Source organism: Saccoglossus kowalevskii, chromosome 7 (genome assembly GCF_978046115.1).
Source record: "Saccoglossus kowalevskii chromosome 7, keSacKowa6.1, whole genome shotgun sequence".
Lineage (NCBI taxonomy): Eukaryota > Metazoa > Hemichordata > Enteropneusta > Harrimaniidae > Saccoglossus > Saccoglossus kowalevskii.
The window spans coordinates 35,118,704-35,137,166 of record NC_140647.1 but is presented as its reverse complement, the minus strand read 5'-3'; the positions used below and the strand labels follow the sequence as shown (position 1 = coordinate 35,137,166).

Here is an 18,463-nt window from a genome sequence, read left to right as displayed (position 1 = left end):
CTCTAAACCAGCAATATTGACAGTTAATCTGCCCATTATGTACGGGTCTGTAAACCAGCAATATTGACAGTTAATCTGCCCATTATGTACGGGTCTCTAAACCAGCAATATTGACAGTTAATCTGCCCATTATGTACGGTCTCTAAACCAGCAATATTGACAGTTAATCTGCCCATTATGTACGGGTCTGTAAACCAGCAATATTGACAGTTAATCTGCCCATTATGTACGGGTCTCTAAACCAGCAATATTGACAGTTAATCTGCCCATTATGTACGGGTCTCTAAACCATCAATATTGACAGTTAATCTGCCCATTATGTACGGGTCTCTAAACCAGCAATTTTGACAGTTAATCTGCCCATTATTCTCTGCACGGGAACACGAAATTCGATTTTAGGTCATACCATTTCAAGAGGGTGAGCTACATTGTGGGAGGGACATAGTTGGGATTTTTTTTTCATGATAAGTTTCAAGTTTATTTATACGTCATGAACGTTACTTCCCTATTTGATAAGTTATACATTTGAAAACAAAATCGAAATAAAAATTGCTTTGGCAAACTTAAAACGGTTACATTTTTTACTTAAAACCCATTTTTGTCGTTTGGCAATTTTTGATTAATAAATAATAAATAAAAAAATAAATCTGACAGAGGTTTACCTAAAGTTATTTTCTGGTATTTGTGTGAAAGTCATACAGCTGGTGTTATTAAAGAAAAAGCAGAAAATTACATTTTCTAAGTACAATGTACACTGTATGTAGTTTACAGTGATAAAGAATCTGTGCACAGTCTAAGGCCGGGATGGACATTTTTAGCGGTTCCTTGAGGGCGCTTTTCACATACCGCAGTGGCATGCAAAGAATGCATGGAACCTGAGTGACCTGTTACATCATTACACTGGTCTGCACATGTTATAAATATGTAGGATTTTTAAGATTTGTAACCGAACGAAATTTTGAAATGTGATGTGATCTTTTTACAATACAAATCATGAAATATTAAAAATGTATTAAATGAACAAATCAGAGAAAAAACATATGAGGTACTCTGCATCATGATAGTAAATCATTAAATACACAGTTTTGAAGAAAAAGTTCGTAGATACCAGACGTTTAAAAAAATAACTGTTCAAGTAGTTTTGAGTTTAGCCTCAAGTTAATAAAATAAGTCGTCTGAGTACACGATGGATAAAATCCGTGACACCTGGCGGCCATTCATTTATAAAATACATTGCACATAAAGTAAATAAAATTATGCCAAAAAATCATTTCTCAATATTGAAAACGACAACGGAAATTGAATTTTACCTGTATTTTCAAATGCGCATTTGTCGAATAGAAATACAAAATACGTTATAGAAAATTACATTAGCTGTGGTATATAATACGGCCATGTATTATTTATTTACGAACGTAACCTACATACTGCACGCACCAACCCCCAACCACCGTGACTATTCCGGGCGAGCTTTGTACTGTTCTATGCGCTGTTTCGTCCTGTGTCATGTAGACATATTTCAACTTCCAGCCAATAGAAAACGCCGTGATATTTACTATTAAACTGTTCACCCAATGTAGATGACTCCAAATCAATCGTTTAACCAATTAGACTTTTTCAGTTTTCAGTTGTAGTCTTGGGTCTCTTTCCGGTTCCCTCGCCGAGAATATTTCCATGACATGTCATGTATCAAATCTCGCAGGTTGGGTTTTTTGTTTATCTTGAAAACAGGTTAAGCTCGTATTTTGAAAGTTTAACTGTGATAATGAGAATAAAATAATGAATAGCCACACTATGTAGGGCAGATGTAGGGGTAATTTAAAATGGAATAAAACCGTTGTGGCTTTATTACTTGAAACATTAAATATGGATATTTTTCATAGTCTAAGTGTAAATTTCAAAGATTAAACATGACGTTTTGCCATTATTCCATCTTGTTTATTTGATACACACAAGAAAAATGAAAGGCCGTCAGGTGTCACGAATTGGATAACCTGTGTAAAAAAGAAATAGAGGGCACATTAGCTCTGTCATTTTCCCAGCATTCCTTGCAGCATTACAGTATCCAATATGGCGGAGCTGTTACGTCTTGGCAAACTGGGGGCACCGAGCTATATAAAGGCGCATGTAAATCATTCGCGTGGACAACAACAACTAACGGAACTGTTAGACCATCTTTTGGATCCTCGGAAACCTTTAGATAACTGGGACACTTTAGACTGGTGTCGAAGTCTGATTGCAGGTGGAGGACCGTTCGACACATTCGCGAAAACAGTTCGCATGTATGACAATGCCACGGCCTGTGGTCTTGTTTGGACGGCTAATTTTGTGGCTTATCGGTGTAGGACTTGTGGCATTTCACCATGTATGTCACTGTGTGCAGATTGTTTTCAAGGAGGTGATCACACAGGCCATGATTTTAATATGTTCCGAAGCCAGGCCGGAGGGGCGTGTGACTGCGGTGACATCAGTGTTATGAAAGAGGCTGGGTATGTACAGCTATAATAACATAAACTATTTTAAAACTCTGTCATTTGCGCTTGAATTGATATAATTAAAAACTGAATGTTTACTCGTACCAAACTCTCAGTTTCAACACCGTGATTATAAGTGTGTGTTCTAGTTTAGTTTTGGCGGCTTTTAAATTGAAAACACATTGATCTAAATATTAGATGTCATCAAAATAAATTGGTTCTCCATGACGACGGGTGCAATGCCATGTACGTGTGTATTGGGGAGGAAAGTTATATCATAGACCTAAGGTCTATGGTTATATTGAGAGACTAATTGCAGACAATTTGCTTAAAAAGTCCCCCCTAACAGTAGTTTTAAAACTAATAATGAGGGACACATTAAATATGCATTATTCCCCATCCAATCTAGTTCATCCATTGATTGTATAAAAGTTGTATATGACGAATAAAAAACTGTAATTTATTTTTAAAAAAGTGTGTGTATATACTGTCGGTGTCTCTCATTTCAGGTCATTAGCCGAATGGTAAACCAAAGGGGGGCAAGGGGGGTAGCTGGTACAGTTTTACGGGGAATGAAAAGGGCTTTTTACAATTTACAAAAAAAAAAAAAAAAAATGGAACATTGAATGGTCCGAGGAGCTCTCCGACTCAAATTCTCCGCCAATGCTGTGCCGTGTGTAGAGACCCATGCGTATATTGCCCTCGTAATGCTCTTCATTCCGTTAGAGGGCCTTTTACGTCTTGACATTCAATTTTGCAGTGAATTGTGTCATCTAGTCGTTTTACAGTTTCTAAAATGTATTTGATTGATTACGTTGTACGTCTAGCCTGTGATTACAGAATTACGGAATTTATTTTTTTAATTTACGTTGTATGAACAAAAAAATATTGCAATTACGTTGAACGAAAATAACCCTTGCCCCCCCCTCTAAACCCATCTTGAAATGTGTATACATATGAGAAATCAGTTAGAAACTTAGCTGAAGATGTTGCTGTTTTGGTGTCTGAAACAATGTGGCAGTGGCAGTGACAGTAACAAAAACTGACCAATAAATTGTTCCATGTATTAACCTTTTAATTATTTTCTAATCCAGAGAATGAAAAAAAAAGTTTTGACTGACAGATTAGTGATTTCAATTTTAACATCATTTGAATGCACAGAAATGCTGGACATTAGAAACAATCTTTGTCAGGGAACATTGTCAAACATTACAGTCCCGACAGAATTTCTTAAAATTAATTTAAAAACTGATATTTATTATTATTAATAGTTATTGATATTGTATCTATGTAAAGTTTTTAATGTTAGTATTATAAAGTTTTATTAAAGTAAATATTCATTATGTTATTGTGTTCCAGGTTTTGCCCCCAACATGGACAAAATGAGCCATCAAGAAAAGTTGCCGTTCCAAATGATCTCCTCATCATGGCAGAAAATATCTTACCACGGATCATTCTTAGGTTTATTCAGCATCTTAGGGATAATCACAAGCCAGGTACAAGACTTGCGCATACTTTACTTTGCTTAGCGTAGTTGTTGGACTTGAGCCAAATGAAATACAATGGTATGCTTCTGTTAACCCAGCCATGCCGATCATATCACTTTTTATCAAACTGAAAAATGTAAAATAGTTTAATTAACAGTCAAACTTTTAGAATACATACTCTTTTAAAAATGTATAACACCGCATAATCTCATCATTTTTCAATTGAATATCGCATTAAAGCATAAAACCAATCATTGTGAAGGAGGTAAAACCCTATATTTAAAAATGTAATGTATTGGTATATATATATGCTTATAGTTTTTATGTGTCATGTTTTCTTCAGAGGCGTATGTAGGTGCCATACAAGAAGCAGAAGGATTGTTAGGGTTACTGCATGATTTGTGTAAGATGGGAGGTGCTATGCATAGTATTATTACAAGGGTTATCACCAATCCACAGCTTTATAAAAACCTAACAGACTGTAAGTATCACTCACTGATCACACATACTAATTGTAATGTAGAGATATAACTAAGGACAGTATAGTGTGTTCTTTGCTGGAGTCTGGAGACATAACTTACTGTGTCAATTGATGCAGACCTAATGGATCAGTACCCTTGTTGGCATATTTGTATGATGTAGTCAACACATACAAGAAATGGTCACTCAGCATCCTTGGCCTGTTCTAATAGTCAACACATACCGTACTTATCCGGGTAAGAGCCCATGCCTGGACAAACGCCCACCCCCCACTTTTGACATAATAAAGAAGTTGAGGTCATATCCGGGCACACGCCCAGGGGGTCTTTTTCTGCAAAAAACAAAAAACTATTTTCTATTCGTTGACTGTGGTTGTATTAACAGTTGACTTTCTTGAAGTCTGTCGTGATACTTATAAAAAATTTTAATTGCGTAAAACGGGGGGTGAACGCAAAATAGCTGCGACAGCTTTCTGCCTTCAGGGCAGCGCGTTCACCACTGATTTTTTTTCAGAATCATAACAGTCAGCAAGTCTATAAAAATAAATATTAAAGCAGAAACGGTAGTTCTCTTTTTGAAATATGTCGTGGCCCTAAAAAGGACAGGCTGTTTGGTTTGTGCTTCCTTAGAGACAATTCAAGCAAATCGTATAAGGAGAGCCGCTAAGCAAGTGTTGCAGTCGTTCGGCTTTAGTGTCGTCGACAATGAAAACAATGTTGCAATATTGTAGCAACCCGTACCTGGGAGAGTGGTTGAAATCACGTTATTTTGGCTTTATAAATATTTTGTAGCAGCTTGAGAATCCATAACTGGGGCCAGCAATTTTGCAATGTCACGCCGAAAACTTCCAAATTTTTTACCATCTTTTATTACCGCAATTGCATTTCTGTCATGAAAACTATTCTTCTGTCGTTGGATAAAAAAAAAACTTCCTATTTCAAGTCCACCGCGGATATCCATATAGTGAGACATTCCAACCGCCGGAGCTTGCTGAATGATAACTTTCACCGTGATTAATAAGCGTTGAGTCTGATAAGAAAGCAATGTCACAATTTGACCTTTATGATGAAATACTAGTAGTGATGTAATATTTAGCCAATCAGTAAAGCAGATGCATAAAGGTCAAAGATGATTGCTCGACTGTAAACAAAAACATCGTGTGCCATTGCAGCAGAGCGACCCCATTTTTCTTGTCTCCTTATTATGATTAGACATGAATAAAAAGTGCCAAGCTGACAGACTGCGAAATCCATGGATTAAAAATGCTAAGTCTAAATTGTGTGAGACCATGACGATATCAACGAACTTCAGGAATAAGTAGGGATTTTGATCGACAGCTATAGTGGACATTTGAGGGTTTTGAGTTTGACGAAGATGGCAATGAACGTACAAATAAAGATCTGAGAAATTCTTTCAAACAGCTACATTTGTGTATGTATTTTTATAATATTTACTGTGTAAATTTGTAAATTATTATTGATCTTGTATGACGGTTGATTCGTAATTTGTCGAGACCGGAAATCATTTCACGCAGTTTAACCCCTGACACTTTAATTCATTTTGAGTTCACGCGTATTGGGCGTGTTTGTCAGCAGGAAAATCCTAATTCAAATGATTCCAATTATTATTTCTGGTTTATTTGTCACATTATAAGCAATACATTAATTTTGTTTTACTTCTAGTGTTGCATATTGTTCATTTATTTCCGTTGCATGTTTTCATTTGCCGTTCTATTCCCTGCCGCCTTGGCCTGTTCTAATAGTCGACACATACAAGAATTGGTCACTCAGCACCCTTGGCCTGTTCTAATAGTCGACACATACAAGAATTGGTCACTCAGCACCCTTGGCCTGTTCTAATAGTCGACACATACAAGAATTGGTCACTCAGCACCCTTGGCCTGTTCTAATAGTCGACACATACAAGAATTGGTCACTCAGCACCCTTGGCCTGTTCTAATAGTCGACACATACAAGAATTGGTCACTCAGCACCCTTGGCCTGTTCTAATAGTCGACACATACAAGAATTGGTCACTCAGCACCCTTGGCCTGTTCTAATAGTCAACACATACAATGGGCTAATGCACAGATTTGATTAGGTTTTGGTTGAAATCCGTACATATTAATTAATTACCTGATTTGTATGATAATTAGCTAATTTTTTTTTCTGTTCCTTGAGTGTTCCACTGATATCTAAAGAGCCATTCATTAGATTTTGATGAAACTTGGTACATAAATGCTCTGGACTAATGCACAGATGTGATTAGTTTTTGGTAAAAATCCATGCATATAATTAACCTAATTTACGTAATGATTAGTCAATTTTCCGCTTTTCCACTGATATCTCAGGTGTCTCATCACATTTCATGAAGCTTACATAGATGCATAGGACGATGCACAGACAGATATGTGAAATACTAATTACCAATTTTCATTTATTTCACTATTGTTTCACTATTACTTCATTACTTTTCAATGAAACTTGGTACATATATGCTCTAGAACAATCCAAAGATCTGATTAATCATATTAATCAACTCATTTGCATAATTAGTTAATTTTTGGCTTTTAAACTGATATCGCAAGTACTAATTATCCCAATATCAATGAATCTTGATACATAGAAGTTCTAGGACAATGCACATACCTGATTAGTTTTGGGTTAAAATCTGTGCATATTAATTACCTAATTTGCATAATTAGCCAACTTTCTGCTTTTACACTGATATCACATGTACTAATTATTCCATTTCAATGAAACTTGGTACATTGATGCTCCAAAACAATGCACAGACCCTCTAAGTTGTGCATTTAAATCAAATCATATTAATTACCTAATTTGCACATTTCAATGTGACAATACTTATCTTAATTCAATGAATCTTGGTACATATGTACTCTAACACAATGTGATGATCAAATTAGTTTTAGGTTTATATACATCTATAATAATTATCTAATTTGCATAATAATTTACTTACCCGGATAAGTACAGTAAATTGAATTCATCGCAGAGGTGCTCTGGAACTAATTAGACTAAAAACCATGGATGAAAAATCAAATGTATTTTCTGTATGTATTATAAATTTTGATAATATGAATCACATTTTTTTCATGTTATGCATCTCAAATAATAGACAAAAATTAGTTGCCAAGCTTCTTGTTTGAAAAGCAAATCTTAAATTTTAAATTAATTTTAATGTGTCTCCAATACTCTCAGCACACGGGAGTTCTTTCTAAGCTTTCTTTGATTGTTCTCTGTTATGGAGATAATAGACGTACTTGACTGTAGTATTCGATTGAAATACTGTATCTTAATTTTTACATAGCTACAAATACAGCGATGAAATACAAGGTTGACAAAAGTACCAAATCATATGGTGAAGTGAGTGAAGAAAACTATCAGGCTGCCTTACAATCCATGGATGTACCACATAATATACCAAGACATTTAAGTGGTTAGTTTTTCTACCTTTTGATGAACTATTCCAAGCTTGATTGCAACATTATAGGTTTCTGTGGTTGGTTGAATTATATAGATTTTCTTCTGTCTAATGTTAACAATGAGGTGTAGTATTGACAAGTCATTGTAATTGTTGTGTTGTATATTGCTAGATACACCTGGTTTGCAGAGCGAGCTAATACATAAAACATTTCTTGAAGAATTGGTATTTTGGGCTGTCAAGTATGAATTTCCACAGAAGGTTGTAACTCTGTTACTCAATTTGCTTCCATATAACGATTATAAGGCAAGTACGACTCCCTATTCCTATGATTTAGGATTGCACACTTACCAGTCTTACCATATTTGCTCTATTAGCAGCGTGTGTGCTTATGTAAATTAATCAAAATAATAATTTAGTATACAGGCAATGCAATCTTTGGTTTATATGAGCTTCTTTTAGAGATGTGCTTCTAATAGAGCAAATACAGTACATTACTCCTCTGATAAATCTGTATTTAACAATAATTCTTGAAAGAATAAATTGTTTTTCAAATACATGTAATACAAATGTAGAAACTCAAGACTTAACACCTTTGGAGTTAATGATCCTAACTCTGTGTGACCAGCCATGCCATTATTGGCCATAGTTTGATATGGTTTTAACATTTTCACCACCACACTTCTCGCCAAAATTTTTCTGCACCTTTTTTTGTATATTTCTCAATATTTCTGAAAATGAGCCCATATTTTAGAGCCAATAGACAAAACTTGAGTCAATTTTCTGTTTTCACTGAAAAATTTGGCTATTTTCATCCTATTCTTCCGAAGGAAAGTGCAGACTATAAACACAATTATTTTGTAAATTTGGAATGAAAAGAGTGAAAGGGTTAAAGTTGTCGATATTGTAATCTATCTCTGCATCAGCATTTCCTTAAAATTTATTCACTGTGCCTTCTCAGTATTGAAATAGTAAATGTGAATAATCATGACATTCAGACATGACGTTTATCTAGGATCATCCAAAGGCACCATGATAATATTTTTGATGAAAGATATGTGTATTTACTTTTTTTTTTTTTTTTAATTTTACCCTCTGAATATCGAACATTTATACTGGAGATCATAAAACATACTGGCATAGTACACAGATTACTGTATTTCCAATTTTAGAACTATATGCTGAATCATTGATATTACCTTGACCATAGACATAATGCTGTCATTTATGTTTTAAAGTGCCTGTGAAATGGCTGCTATTTTCACGCCTAAAATTATCCATTGATACATAAATATTATTATTTTTTATGTTTCTAAGCATAAATAATTTTTTTTAAGTGAAAAAATATGTTTTAACTCAGTCTACGGAAACTTTATTTTTGTTTATTTTAAAACGAGGCTCCTCATTAGCTTCTCATTTGCATACAGAAATTCCTCTTGTGACGTCAGAAGGGGAAGTCGCTGGGCAGCTTGCATTGCCCATACGTGTAAATAAGGCAAATTTCTTGTGCTGTTTTCTCGTCTTTGACTAAATTGCCACTTATGTACTTGTTCGTCGAGGAAGAATGAACCATAATGAACACATAGTATCAAGTTTGTTGCATGGGGTTGAGTCAGATGCGAAATATGTCCGGTCTGGTGTAGCTAGTCACCATGGTCGTCACCGTCACCGGAGCACGTTTATACACTGTTGCTGGACTCCGGCATTGAACAAAGTCAAATTTGACGGCTGAATCGTCTTGTTATTTAGCAGGTTACTAGACACTATTGATTTATAAAATAGAGAAATAATTTAAAAAAAACGACAAAACACAGTTACTAAATAAATGACTGCCGCGTTGTAATGGGTGACCGCGTCGGGTCATGAGGGGGACAAGTGCGTGAATGGCAGCGTTTAATTGGATAACAAAAATAATTGAGAGCGACTCACATACAGACAAATTCAGAGTGGATTTAGCGTGATTTTCATGATTATGACATCATATTAAAAAAATACATTGACAGCTCAAGCCCGGATTCTTATTCCATAAATTATTACGCCGATCAAGCTGCAAGTAAAGGCAACAAAGGTGTGAATTCGACATTCAACACCAATAACCGAACAATTCAGACACTTTTAGCCTGCGAAAATGAAAACAGCCTGAAGGCTGCGTAATTTCCTGTTTGTCTGACGCTTCGTTTTCGTGTCATTATCAAAATTACTGCTACCTTTTTACATAACACGGGTGGTCTCTATAAAGCGATAATCAGGATCGCAAAAAAAAATCAAATCATTTGAAACACATACTTGACGTCTCTCCCCCTTCTGAAATCCGTCTCAGTGATCATGGGCTGGTCCGGAATCTATTTTTTCAAAAACGTTTTGTATTGTCGGCGTTTCTCGTTAAAACCTAGTTGTTTTGTCATGGACAAGGACAGTTTTTCAACAACAAAAAAGAATCTGAGGTGCAGAAGTGGACACTGCATATGACGCTGTTAGTCCACCCCAACCTTTTCTCGTTATTATCACGGCTTTCGTCCACTGATTTCGCACCTTCGGATCGATTGGAAACGTGTAAATACTTACACTATGAACTATACGCATTACTGCAACCGCCCACAACACAACGTTTAACCATCATAAAAGTTTGTTTTGAAAACAACTTCTAAAAATTCGCTCTCTCAAAAATAAAATAAAATAGACAAAAGAAACGCCGATTAAAAAATGTATATTGTTTAAAAGTACAGTTGTACCTTGAATGACACAGTGATATAAAAGTACGGCCCAGGGGTATGGCTTCCTCTCATATTTTTGCATTTGGTGGCGTCCTTTCGGCGAGAGTCGGAAATCCGGAAACAGTCGACCGTTTCAGGATAGGTGGGCGTGGCTACAGCACGGGAAATATCTCAAATTTACTTGGATACGAGTAATCATTTTCAGCAAAAACATCAATAATTGCCCATTTCAGTGGGGCACAGATCTAAAATGGGAAGCGTGTGGGTAGGCATTGCACAGGCACTTTAAATGAAATGTATGCAATGCTAATAATGGAAATTACAATATTATTAATTTGAGCTTTTGCAAAAAATTGTTTTTGGAATAGACCCTCACTGATTATATCTAAATCAGACTTTTGTATATTGTCTCTGTAGAAGCCATTTACTAGGGCCTTTGTACAACACTACAGTCGCATATCTAAATCAGACTTGTGTATATTGTCTCTGTAGGAGCCATTTACTAGGGCCTTTGTACAACACTACAGTCGCATATCTGTGGCATTGTCTCTGACAGAGAATCCTGGTACACTATCTAATAGAGTTGTACATATTAGTGTACAGCTGTTCAGTAATGAAGTGCTTGCTACTAAAATGGTGGATGAAATGCAGTTATTACATATAATGATTGTATCATTACTGAGTATGATAGAAACGACTCTCATTCCGAGCACTATAGGAGGTGAGTCAACATAATAAATATCTGTTGAATTTTTAAAAATTTCGTCTGAATTGGAAGCATCGTCACCGACCAAGGTTTAATTATTCAGATTTCAATCAAACTGGGTATGAACATCACACATGCTGCATTGCTGTAATGGTTTTATTACATTTTCGACTGTAATTCTTGGTACGTTTACTATAGCCAGAATAACAATATTCCACTAAGTGTGAGCTTTCTCTGTAATGGCTTTCTCTGTCATTTTTTTTATCTTACAGAGCCAGATCAGAATTTCCACATGGTTGTTAATTGTGCTGATGCGATATTAGTAATGAATCATTATTGGCCAATTGTTAGTGATTTTATCAACGTTCTCTCCCATAAACCTGTTGCTGAAAGATTCCTCAAAGACAACACACTTCTTAAATATTGGATGATGTTTCTTTCAGACTTCAATGGTGAGTAAGTGTCGAGGATTGTGTGTATGCTCCTGATATGATCACAGGGTACCATTAGGCGTACACTCAGAATCTACCTCTGTTTCTCAGATGCCCCTACACACACCCTTAATGAGTGTTGTCATACCAGTTTTCACAGTATTTTACTCTCTGTAGGAATGAATCTCAACATACGAGAATTAACGCAACATGTGGAGTTTGAACCACAGACATATTATGCAGCTTTCTCTACAGAATTAGAAGCGTGTTCTGCTCCCATGTGGCAAATAGTGGCGCATTGTCCTGATAAGGTAATCCATTCTTATTCTAAATCATCATTTTTGTAATGAAATTACTTGAGCTTCCTTATCTGTGATATTAGCCACATTGTGAAGATTGAAACTGGTATACTGTGAGAGACAGTGTAGCAATGGCTGTCTTTAAGATGGAAGCTTCCTCATGAATGCAAATACCCAGAATTTATTCATTTTGCAATAAATTGTACTTCCGGTAATATAAAGATATTGACTTAAAAAAGATGAGGGGCAACCAGTCTAATGTTTAAGGAAATGATGCTTGTATTTTACTGGATAGTTATTGTCAATGTTTTTACCATAGAAGATACACGTGTATTATTCCATATCTCAAATTGTAAGCTGGTGACATAGGCTGTAAAAATTACATGTTGTGAATAATGGGGTACTTTTTGTTGTCCTGAATTCTTAAAAAAAATCTGTGTTTTAAGAAATGTCTCAAAAAATATAATTTTTCATTGGAGTAACTCCATGATTTTACACAATAAACCAATGAACATTGTCATGCGATTTATGACCAAATTTGTCAAAAATTATGAGTACGGTAGGCTTCTACCTTACAACAGCAGGTTACAGACTCTCAACAAATTATTAACATATGGTTATTTATTTACAGAAAACTCTACCATTCTCTAAGAATGTTATTACTGTATGTATGGATCACCTACAGGATTGGTTTGATGCCCTCAATATATCTGATTGTCCCAATCGATATCAGATCTCTTATCACCTTCCTCTTCACAGATATTTTGCAACCTTACTAAGCCAGGTAATTTCAGTTTATTTACAAATTAAATTCAACACTTTAATCTCTAAATAATGAGGTATGCAAAATTGACCAGTAGACTATGTTGATATTGTGCCAACTAGATCAGTTATAATAGTTGGCATATCACAAAATGGACCACTGGACAATGGTTGGCATTGCATCAAATTTACCTCCAGATCATGTTACCATGCCACTAACTTGACTTGTAGACTATCATTGACATTGTACTAAGCTTTTCACTAGATGATGTTACATCAAATTTACCTCCAGATCATGTTACCACACCACTAACTTGACTTGTAGACTATCATTGACATTGTACTAAGCTTTTCGCTAGATGATGTTACATCAAATTTACCTCCAGGTCATGTTACCACGCCACTAACTTGACTTGTAGACTATCATTGACATTGTACTAAGCTTTTCGCTAGATGATGTTACATCAAATTTTCTGCTTGATCAAATTACCATTGAATTGAATATACCAGAGTAAACATAACACCAAATGTAACCACTAAACCATAGTTAGCAAGGTACCAGAGTGATCTCTAACCTTTGATTGCCATGGCACCCAATTGACCTTCTAGATATTGTTTACATAGCATCAAGCTACCAAAGGGTGGTATTTCTCATAATTTTTTTTTTCATTATTGCTGGGAAAGGATTGACCAGCTTTGTTATTAGTCCAAGAAAAGTGTTCCGCTTGGAATGTGTCTGAACTCCTCATTTAATATGCAATAATGTAGGAATGTACCAAGCAAATTGTTTTTTTTAAATTAAATTGTAGTGTATTTTACTTATTAATGGTCAAAAAGTGCATGGAGATTTTATGAAAATGTGTAGATGTTAACAGAATGATGTCGTTTGGTCACAGTTGCGCTATAAATAATGGATTATTTTGGGCGTAGCTATAAAATGTGTCACCGAAGTACTCACAAGTGTGCATGATTTCAAGAGTTTGTGCTATGAAGAAACGCCATTGAAAAATAAGTATTGTGTAATTTGTAGTGAGAATGTATTCAAATAGATTTGTTTATGAATCATGTTTCTTTTCAAAGTGTATTTATATAATCAAAATTGTTTATGAAAATGTTTTTTTTATACTTTTTCGATGGATTGAATTTACAAATGATGAGTTGTTTTGTTATACCGTCACTTGAATTATATGTCCATGTCTACTGTATTTCGAAAGTTGTGAAATCATGGTACTGTTTTGGCATTATACGACTTGCAGTTCCCTTTTGATGGATTTTGTGTGACTGGCCGTGGTTTTTGTAAACTTATCGAAATGTAGTATTATGTAAGTCTGTCCAGGGAAATGTGCAAGCAAAGTTAAATTGCTATTTTCACGCTGCGTCATAACGTGGAGTTGTCATCTAAGTATGCATAATTGTTCATGTTCTCCAACGCATTTAAAAATCCCTTTTGAATTTGGGGGAATTCGTGTGACTGACCGTGGTGTTTGTAAACTTTAGTCGAACTGTAGTAGTGTGTAAATCTGCCACAACGAGGACTGAAAAGTGATTTCCATTTACTTTTAAATTTAAAATCAACTGTATTAGCTTCCTTCGAACTTCCTATTGCCATAGAAAGTACAATGTATGTCTACTGCACTTGGCGGTGTAGTTTGTATCGATCTTCTTGTATATATATATATATTATATGAAATGCACTTGAACCTGGAAATCAACGGAAAATCGTGTTGGTCTCGTCACGTAATTTCTTACCTTGTTCTTGACCGCAGTACGCATGGCTATGAACTTCCACATCCCCACGCTTATTGGAATAGTGTATCGTGGGTAATACTGTATTGCTTCTGCAATGCCTGTTGTCCGACTACATTGCTCGTGTTTCTCTTCCTGTCTTAGAGTTCTCTGTTTTCTTTGATTTTTTTTACTTCAATTAAACAGTGATTTGGCTGTGGCCATGCATTTAATCATTGTCGACTGTTTTTCTCAAATTGGTTGATTGTCATAGTAACATACGCTAAATACAATTAAACATCCCGAGTTGAACAGTAGTCGTTTCTAAGGCTCAAAATAAACAAACGTGAATATTTAATTTAGTTTAATTCTTTCAGTTAAAAATTGAGTTTCCAAAATAAATAAATAATAACACGTACCTTCATGTATACTTCAAGTTTTCAATAAAACAAAGTCAAAGTCTTTGAAATGTTTGGGACATGTAGATTAAATTTTTAATAGAAAACTTCATTCTTTCAGTTAAAAATTGAGTTTCCAAAATAAATAAATAACAACACGTACCTTCATGTATACTTCAAGTTTTCAATAAAACAAAGTCAAAGTCTTTGAAATGTTTGGGACATGTAGATTAAATTTTTAATAGAAAACTTCAGTTAAACAAGTTAATTTTTCTACCTGTAGTTGCATCATGTTTAATACATCTAATAGCAAATCTATACCTATTTACTCCCACAGACACAGGAGTTCTTCCTCAGCTTTCTTTGCTTTTCTGTCTGTTCGCCAATCCATTGCTCCAAAACACACATTTAAATATTTATTTATTTTCCCAGCATCAAGATGGCTCTGCCAACTCTTGTTTACTTCAGTAATTGTACAAATGTATAGAAATGCTTTACCAATACTTTGTTTTATCTTTTTTCACAACTAGGCGATTCGTAAACAAGATGCTAAGATCACGGATTTCAATATGAGTGAGGATTTCTTACGGAGGTTAATGGTGCATCCTCTGGCCATACAGGTACCAGCAATTTGTTAATCTCAGAGCACATCTCAAAAATCCTATAATTTTCACAATGACTTTCGTGATTATTAAATAACTTATTTATATATCTATTAATATTTAATAGACAATTTTTATATTTCTTTCTGGTATATTTGAAGAACCTCCTATTATTTCACTAAAATTTGTTAGATAGATGCTTTGATTTGAATTGTAAATAAACATTGTCCAGAGTAATTTCAGAGAATCTACTGTGTTCAGAAAAAGTTGATTATTATATTATTCATATGGGTTGATAGAATCCATTAATTATCCCAAACTGCAGGAAAAAAAATCTGAACATAGATGTTTTTCTGACATTAATAAAAGAACTGTTACATGTGTATAAGGTATTTAGTCCACCTATTCGTCCGGGCCTGTATCTTAGACATACCTGGACCAATCACAATCAAACTTCACACATGCATCATATATAATATTATACATGTGCACATCAATTTGTTTCACGATCTGATTCAAGATGGCCGAATGGTGGCCATTTTTATACTAAAAAATCATCGAAATCAAGCATTTGATGGATGGATTTTATTCAAACTTGGTACGTTGGACATCATAAGACCTTGATGCACCGTCATTTTATCTTTCAGATTGGAATTAAAATGGCTGACTGCATGGTGGCCATTTTGTTTTAATGAATGCAGTTCTAGTTTCTGGTGCCATATCTCTACCATGCTTTGACTGATTATGTTTAAATTTTATATATTCGTTATACATCATGACATAAATATATTGGTTTGAAATTCTGATTGAAAATGGCCAAACGGTGGCCATTTTTGTGCTAAAAAATCATCAAAAATCAAGCATTTCTGGCATTCCAGAATGGGATCTTGGCGTTTATGGATGGATTTTGTTAAAACTTGGTACATACATTTGAGATTATGGGTTCCTGATGCACATGACACTGACTGGCGGCCATTTTGTTTTAATGAATGCGCTTCTTATCTCTGATATGCTTTGACTGATTATATTCAAATTTGATATATTCATTATACATCAGGTTATAGATATAGATGTATTTAAAATGACCGACTGGTGGCTATTTTGTTATAATTAATGCTATACCAGAGCAATATTTCTCAATATGGTCAAGTACTAGTTTGACGATCAGATACAAGATGTCAATCATTTTAATGTTAAAAAATCATCATAATCAAGCATCATCTCCTGGATCCATACTTCTGACATGTTTATGTTCCAACTATATTACTATAAACAAAACTATATATCTTAAATTTGATAACTAACTGGGACTGTGCCATGCATGGCTTTTTATGAATGTAATAATTAGCAAGTGGTTGTAGGTAATCTTGATATTTGGTAATTATTGGTTATACCAGTAGCCAGAGGTTTTGGACAAAATATCCTTTCTCAATGATAGTCTTCCATGGATAATGCTATGACATTAATGTGCTGAAAATATACATGTACATAATTTCCTGTGCAATACTTGTAAATGCAATGATATTATGGATTTTTTTAGGTTGCTAACTGTGAGATACACTGTGGTTTGTGGGTACGTAATGGTTTACAGATCCGTGGACAAGCTATGACATATGTACAGAGTCATTTCTGTAATTCAATGATGGATCCTGATCTGTTTATTATTCAGGTACGTAAATTATGATTGGCTAAAATTGCTGTCACAGTCTACTGTAGTCATAGAGTGGACATTCTTTGGGACATGTGAAAGAGTTCTTTTTGCACTCCCATCACTAACCCTAACTCAAATCCTACCCCTACCCCTCAAACGCTCCCCAATATAATTGTATATGCCCCTCCTAAGAATGTCTATAGTTATCTAGAGGGGACGTGTACAATTAAAATTGAGGGCTGGTGTGTGTGTTATTGTTAGGGTTTAGGGGTGGGGTTGCAAAAGGAACTCTTTCTTGGACATGAATGTGTATTGATAAAATAACCTGAAATGAGAAACCCATCCCAATTGTTCTCAGCTAAGCTGTTTTGATATTGAATAGAAGAGTGAGAAGGCTTCACGTAATTACTTTTTGTATTGATTTCACACAGCTATGTGGATCTCAACTTGATCCAGATTACTTTGTATACAAGATACTGGAGAGATTCTCCGTACTAGACTGGATTACATTTGCCCCAAAGCACATAAATTCAATCATTGATTCTGACAAGGAGATACCAATGCTGGAGGGTACACTTACATTTATTGCAATGTTGATGAACTCCAGATTACTCTTAGGTGAGTGAGATAAACATGCATTCAAAATGTTTAGAAATGACGGGTTTCTCTTTATTTATCTTTTTTTAACCCATGTGGTGTAATCAATTTTGCAGTCATTTGTTTCATATAACAAAAATACAGTAGAATCACTAGACAACTGGGCAATTTTTTTTACCAAACATTTCTGTAGTTTTCAACATCTTAGGATCAAGTTGCCAGATCACATCACTGAATCACCTGTGATGTTTCCAGCTTTACACACTAATTACAAAATCATTTTATTTCTGACAATGCGAATGTTATTCTGATTTTCAGGTCTGTCAGACAAAGAGATTTTACAGTTGGAGATGGTGACACAGTTATGTGCTCATGACAGGACTCACAGTCAGCTTATTGATTTGGTGCCTGATAAGACTGGTCTGGCTGGTCCTTGTAAAGACTTTGAAGCGATACTGAAAAAGGTGAGTAAGGGAAGCTTTGATGATATGCTAGTAATTCTGTCTTGGCCTTTCATATTACACTGCAAACTCTCTGTCTTGCATGAGGTTTTCTACATGTAATACCACAAGCCTTTAAAATCTCTGGCTTTGTCTGCAAAATGGCTGCTGTGTATCTAAGCAACAACATCCAAGATAATATCCTGACAGCTGATATCATTGATGATGGCTGTGTAGAAATCAGGTTATTGAT

At 35.0% G+C, this 18,463-nt stretch overlaps 1 protein-coding gene across 1 annotated transcript in view; it reads left to right on the top strand.

Annotated features, from left to right (window-relative positions):
- Nucleotides 1-2,070: 2,070 nt before the first annotated feature.
- The window catches only part of LOC100375891 (E3 ubiquitin-protein ligase ubr3-like), a 44,014-nt gene continuing 27,621 nt past the window's right edge, over nt 2,071-18,463 (top strand). Inside the window, exons 1-13 of the mRNA XM_085501510.1 lie at nt 2,071-2,489; nt 3,834-3,970; nt 4,305-4,442; nt 7,772-7,900; nt 8,058-8,191; nt 11,092-11,320; nt 11,578-11,757; nt 11,914-12,047; nt 12,667-12,819; nt 15,451-15,540; nt 17,063-17,191; nt 17,605-17,791; nt 18,089-18,234. Of these exons, the coding sequence (XP_085357636.1) occupies nt 2,071-2,489; nt 3,834-3,970; nt 4,305-4,442; nt 7,772-7,900; nt 8,058-8,191; nt 11,092-11,320; nt 11,578-11,757; nt 11,914-12,047; nt 12,667-12,819; nt 15,451-15,540; nt 17,063-17,191; nt 17,605-17,791; nt 18,089-18,234 (2,205 nt within the window). The remainder of the gene's footprint in view (nt 2,490-3,833; nt 3,971-4,304; nt 4,443-7,771; nt 7,901-8,057; nt 8,192-11,091; nt 11,321-11,577; nt 11,758-11,913; nt 12,048-12,666; nt 12,820-15,450; nt 15,541-17,062; nt 17,192-17,604; nt 17,792-18,088; nt 18,235-18,463) is intronic.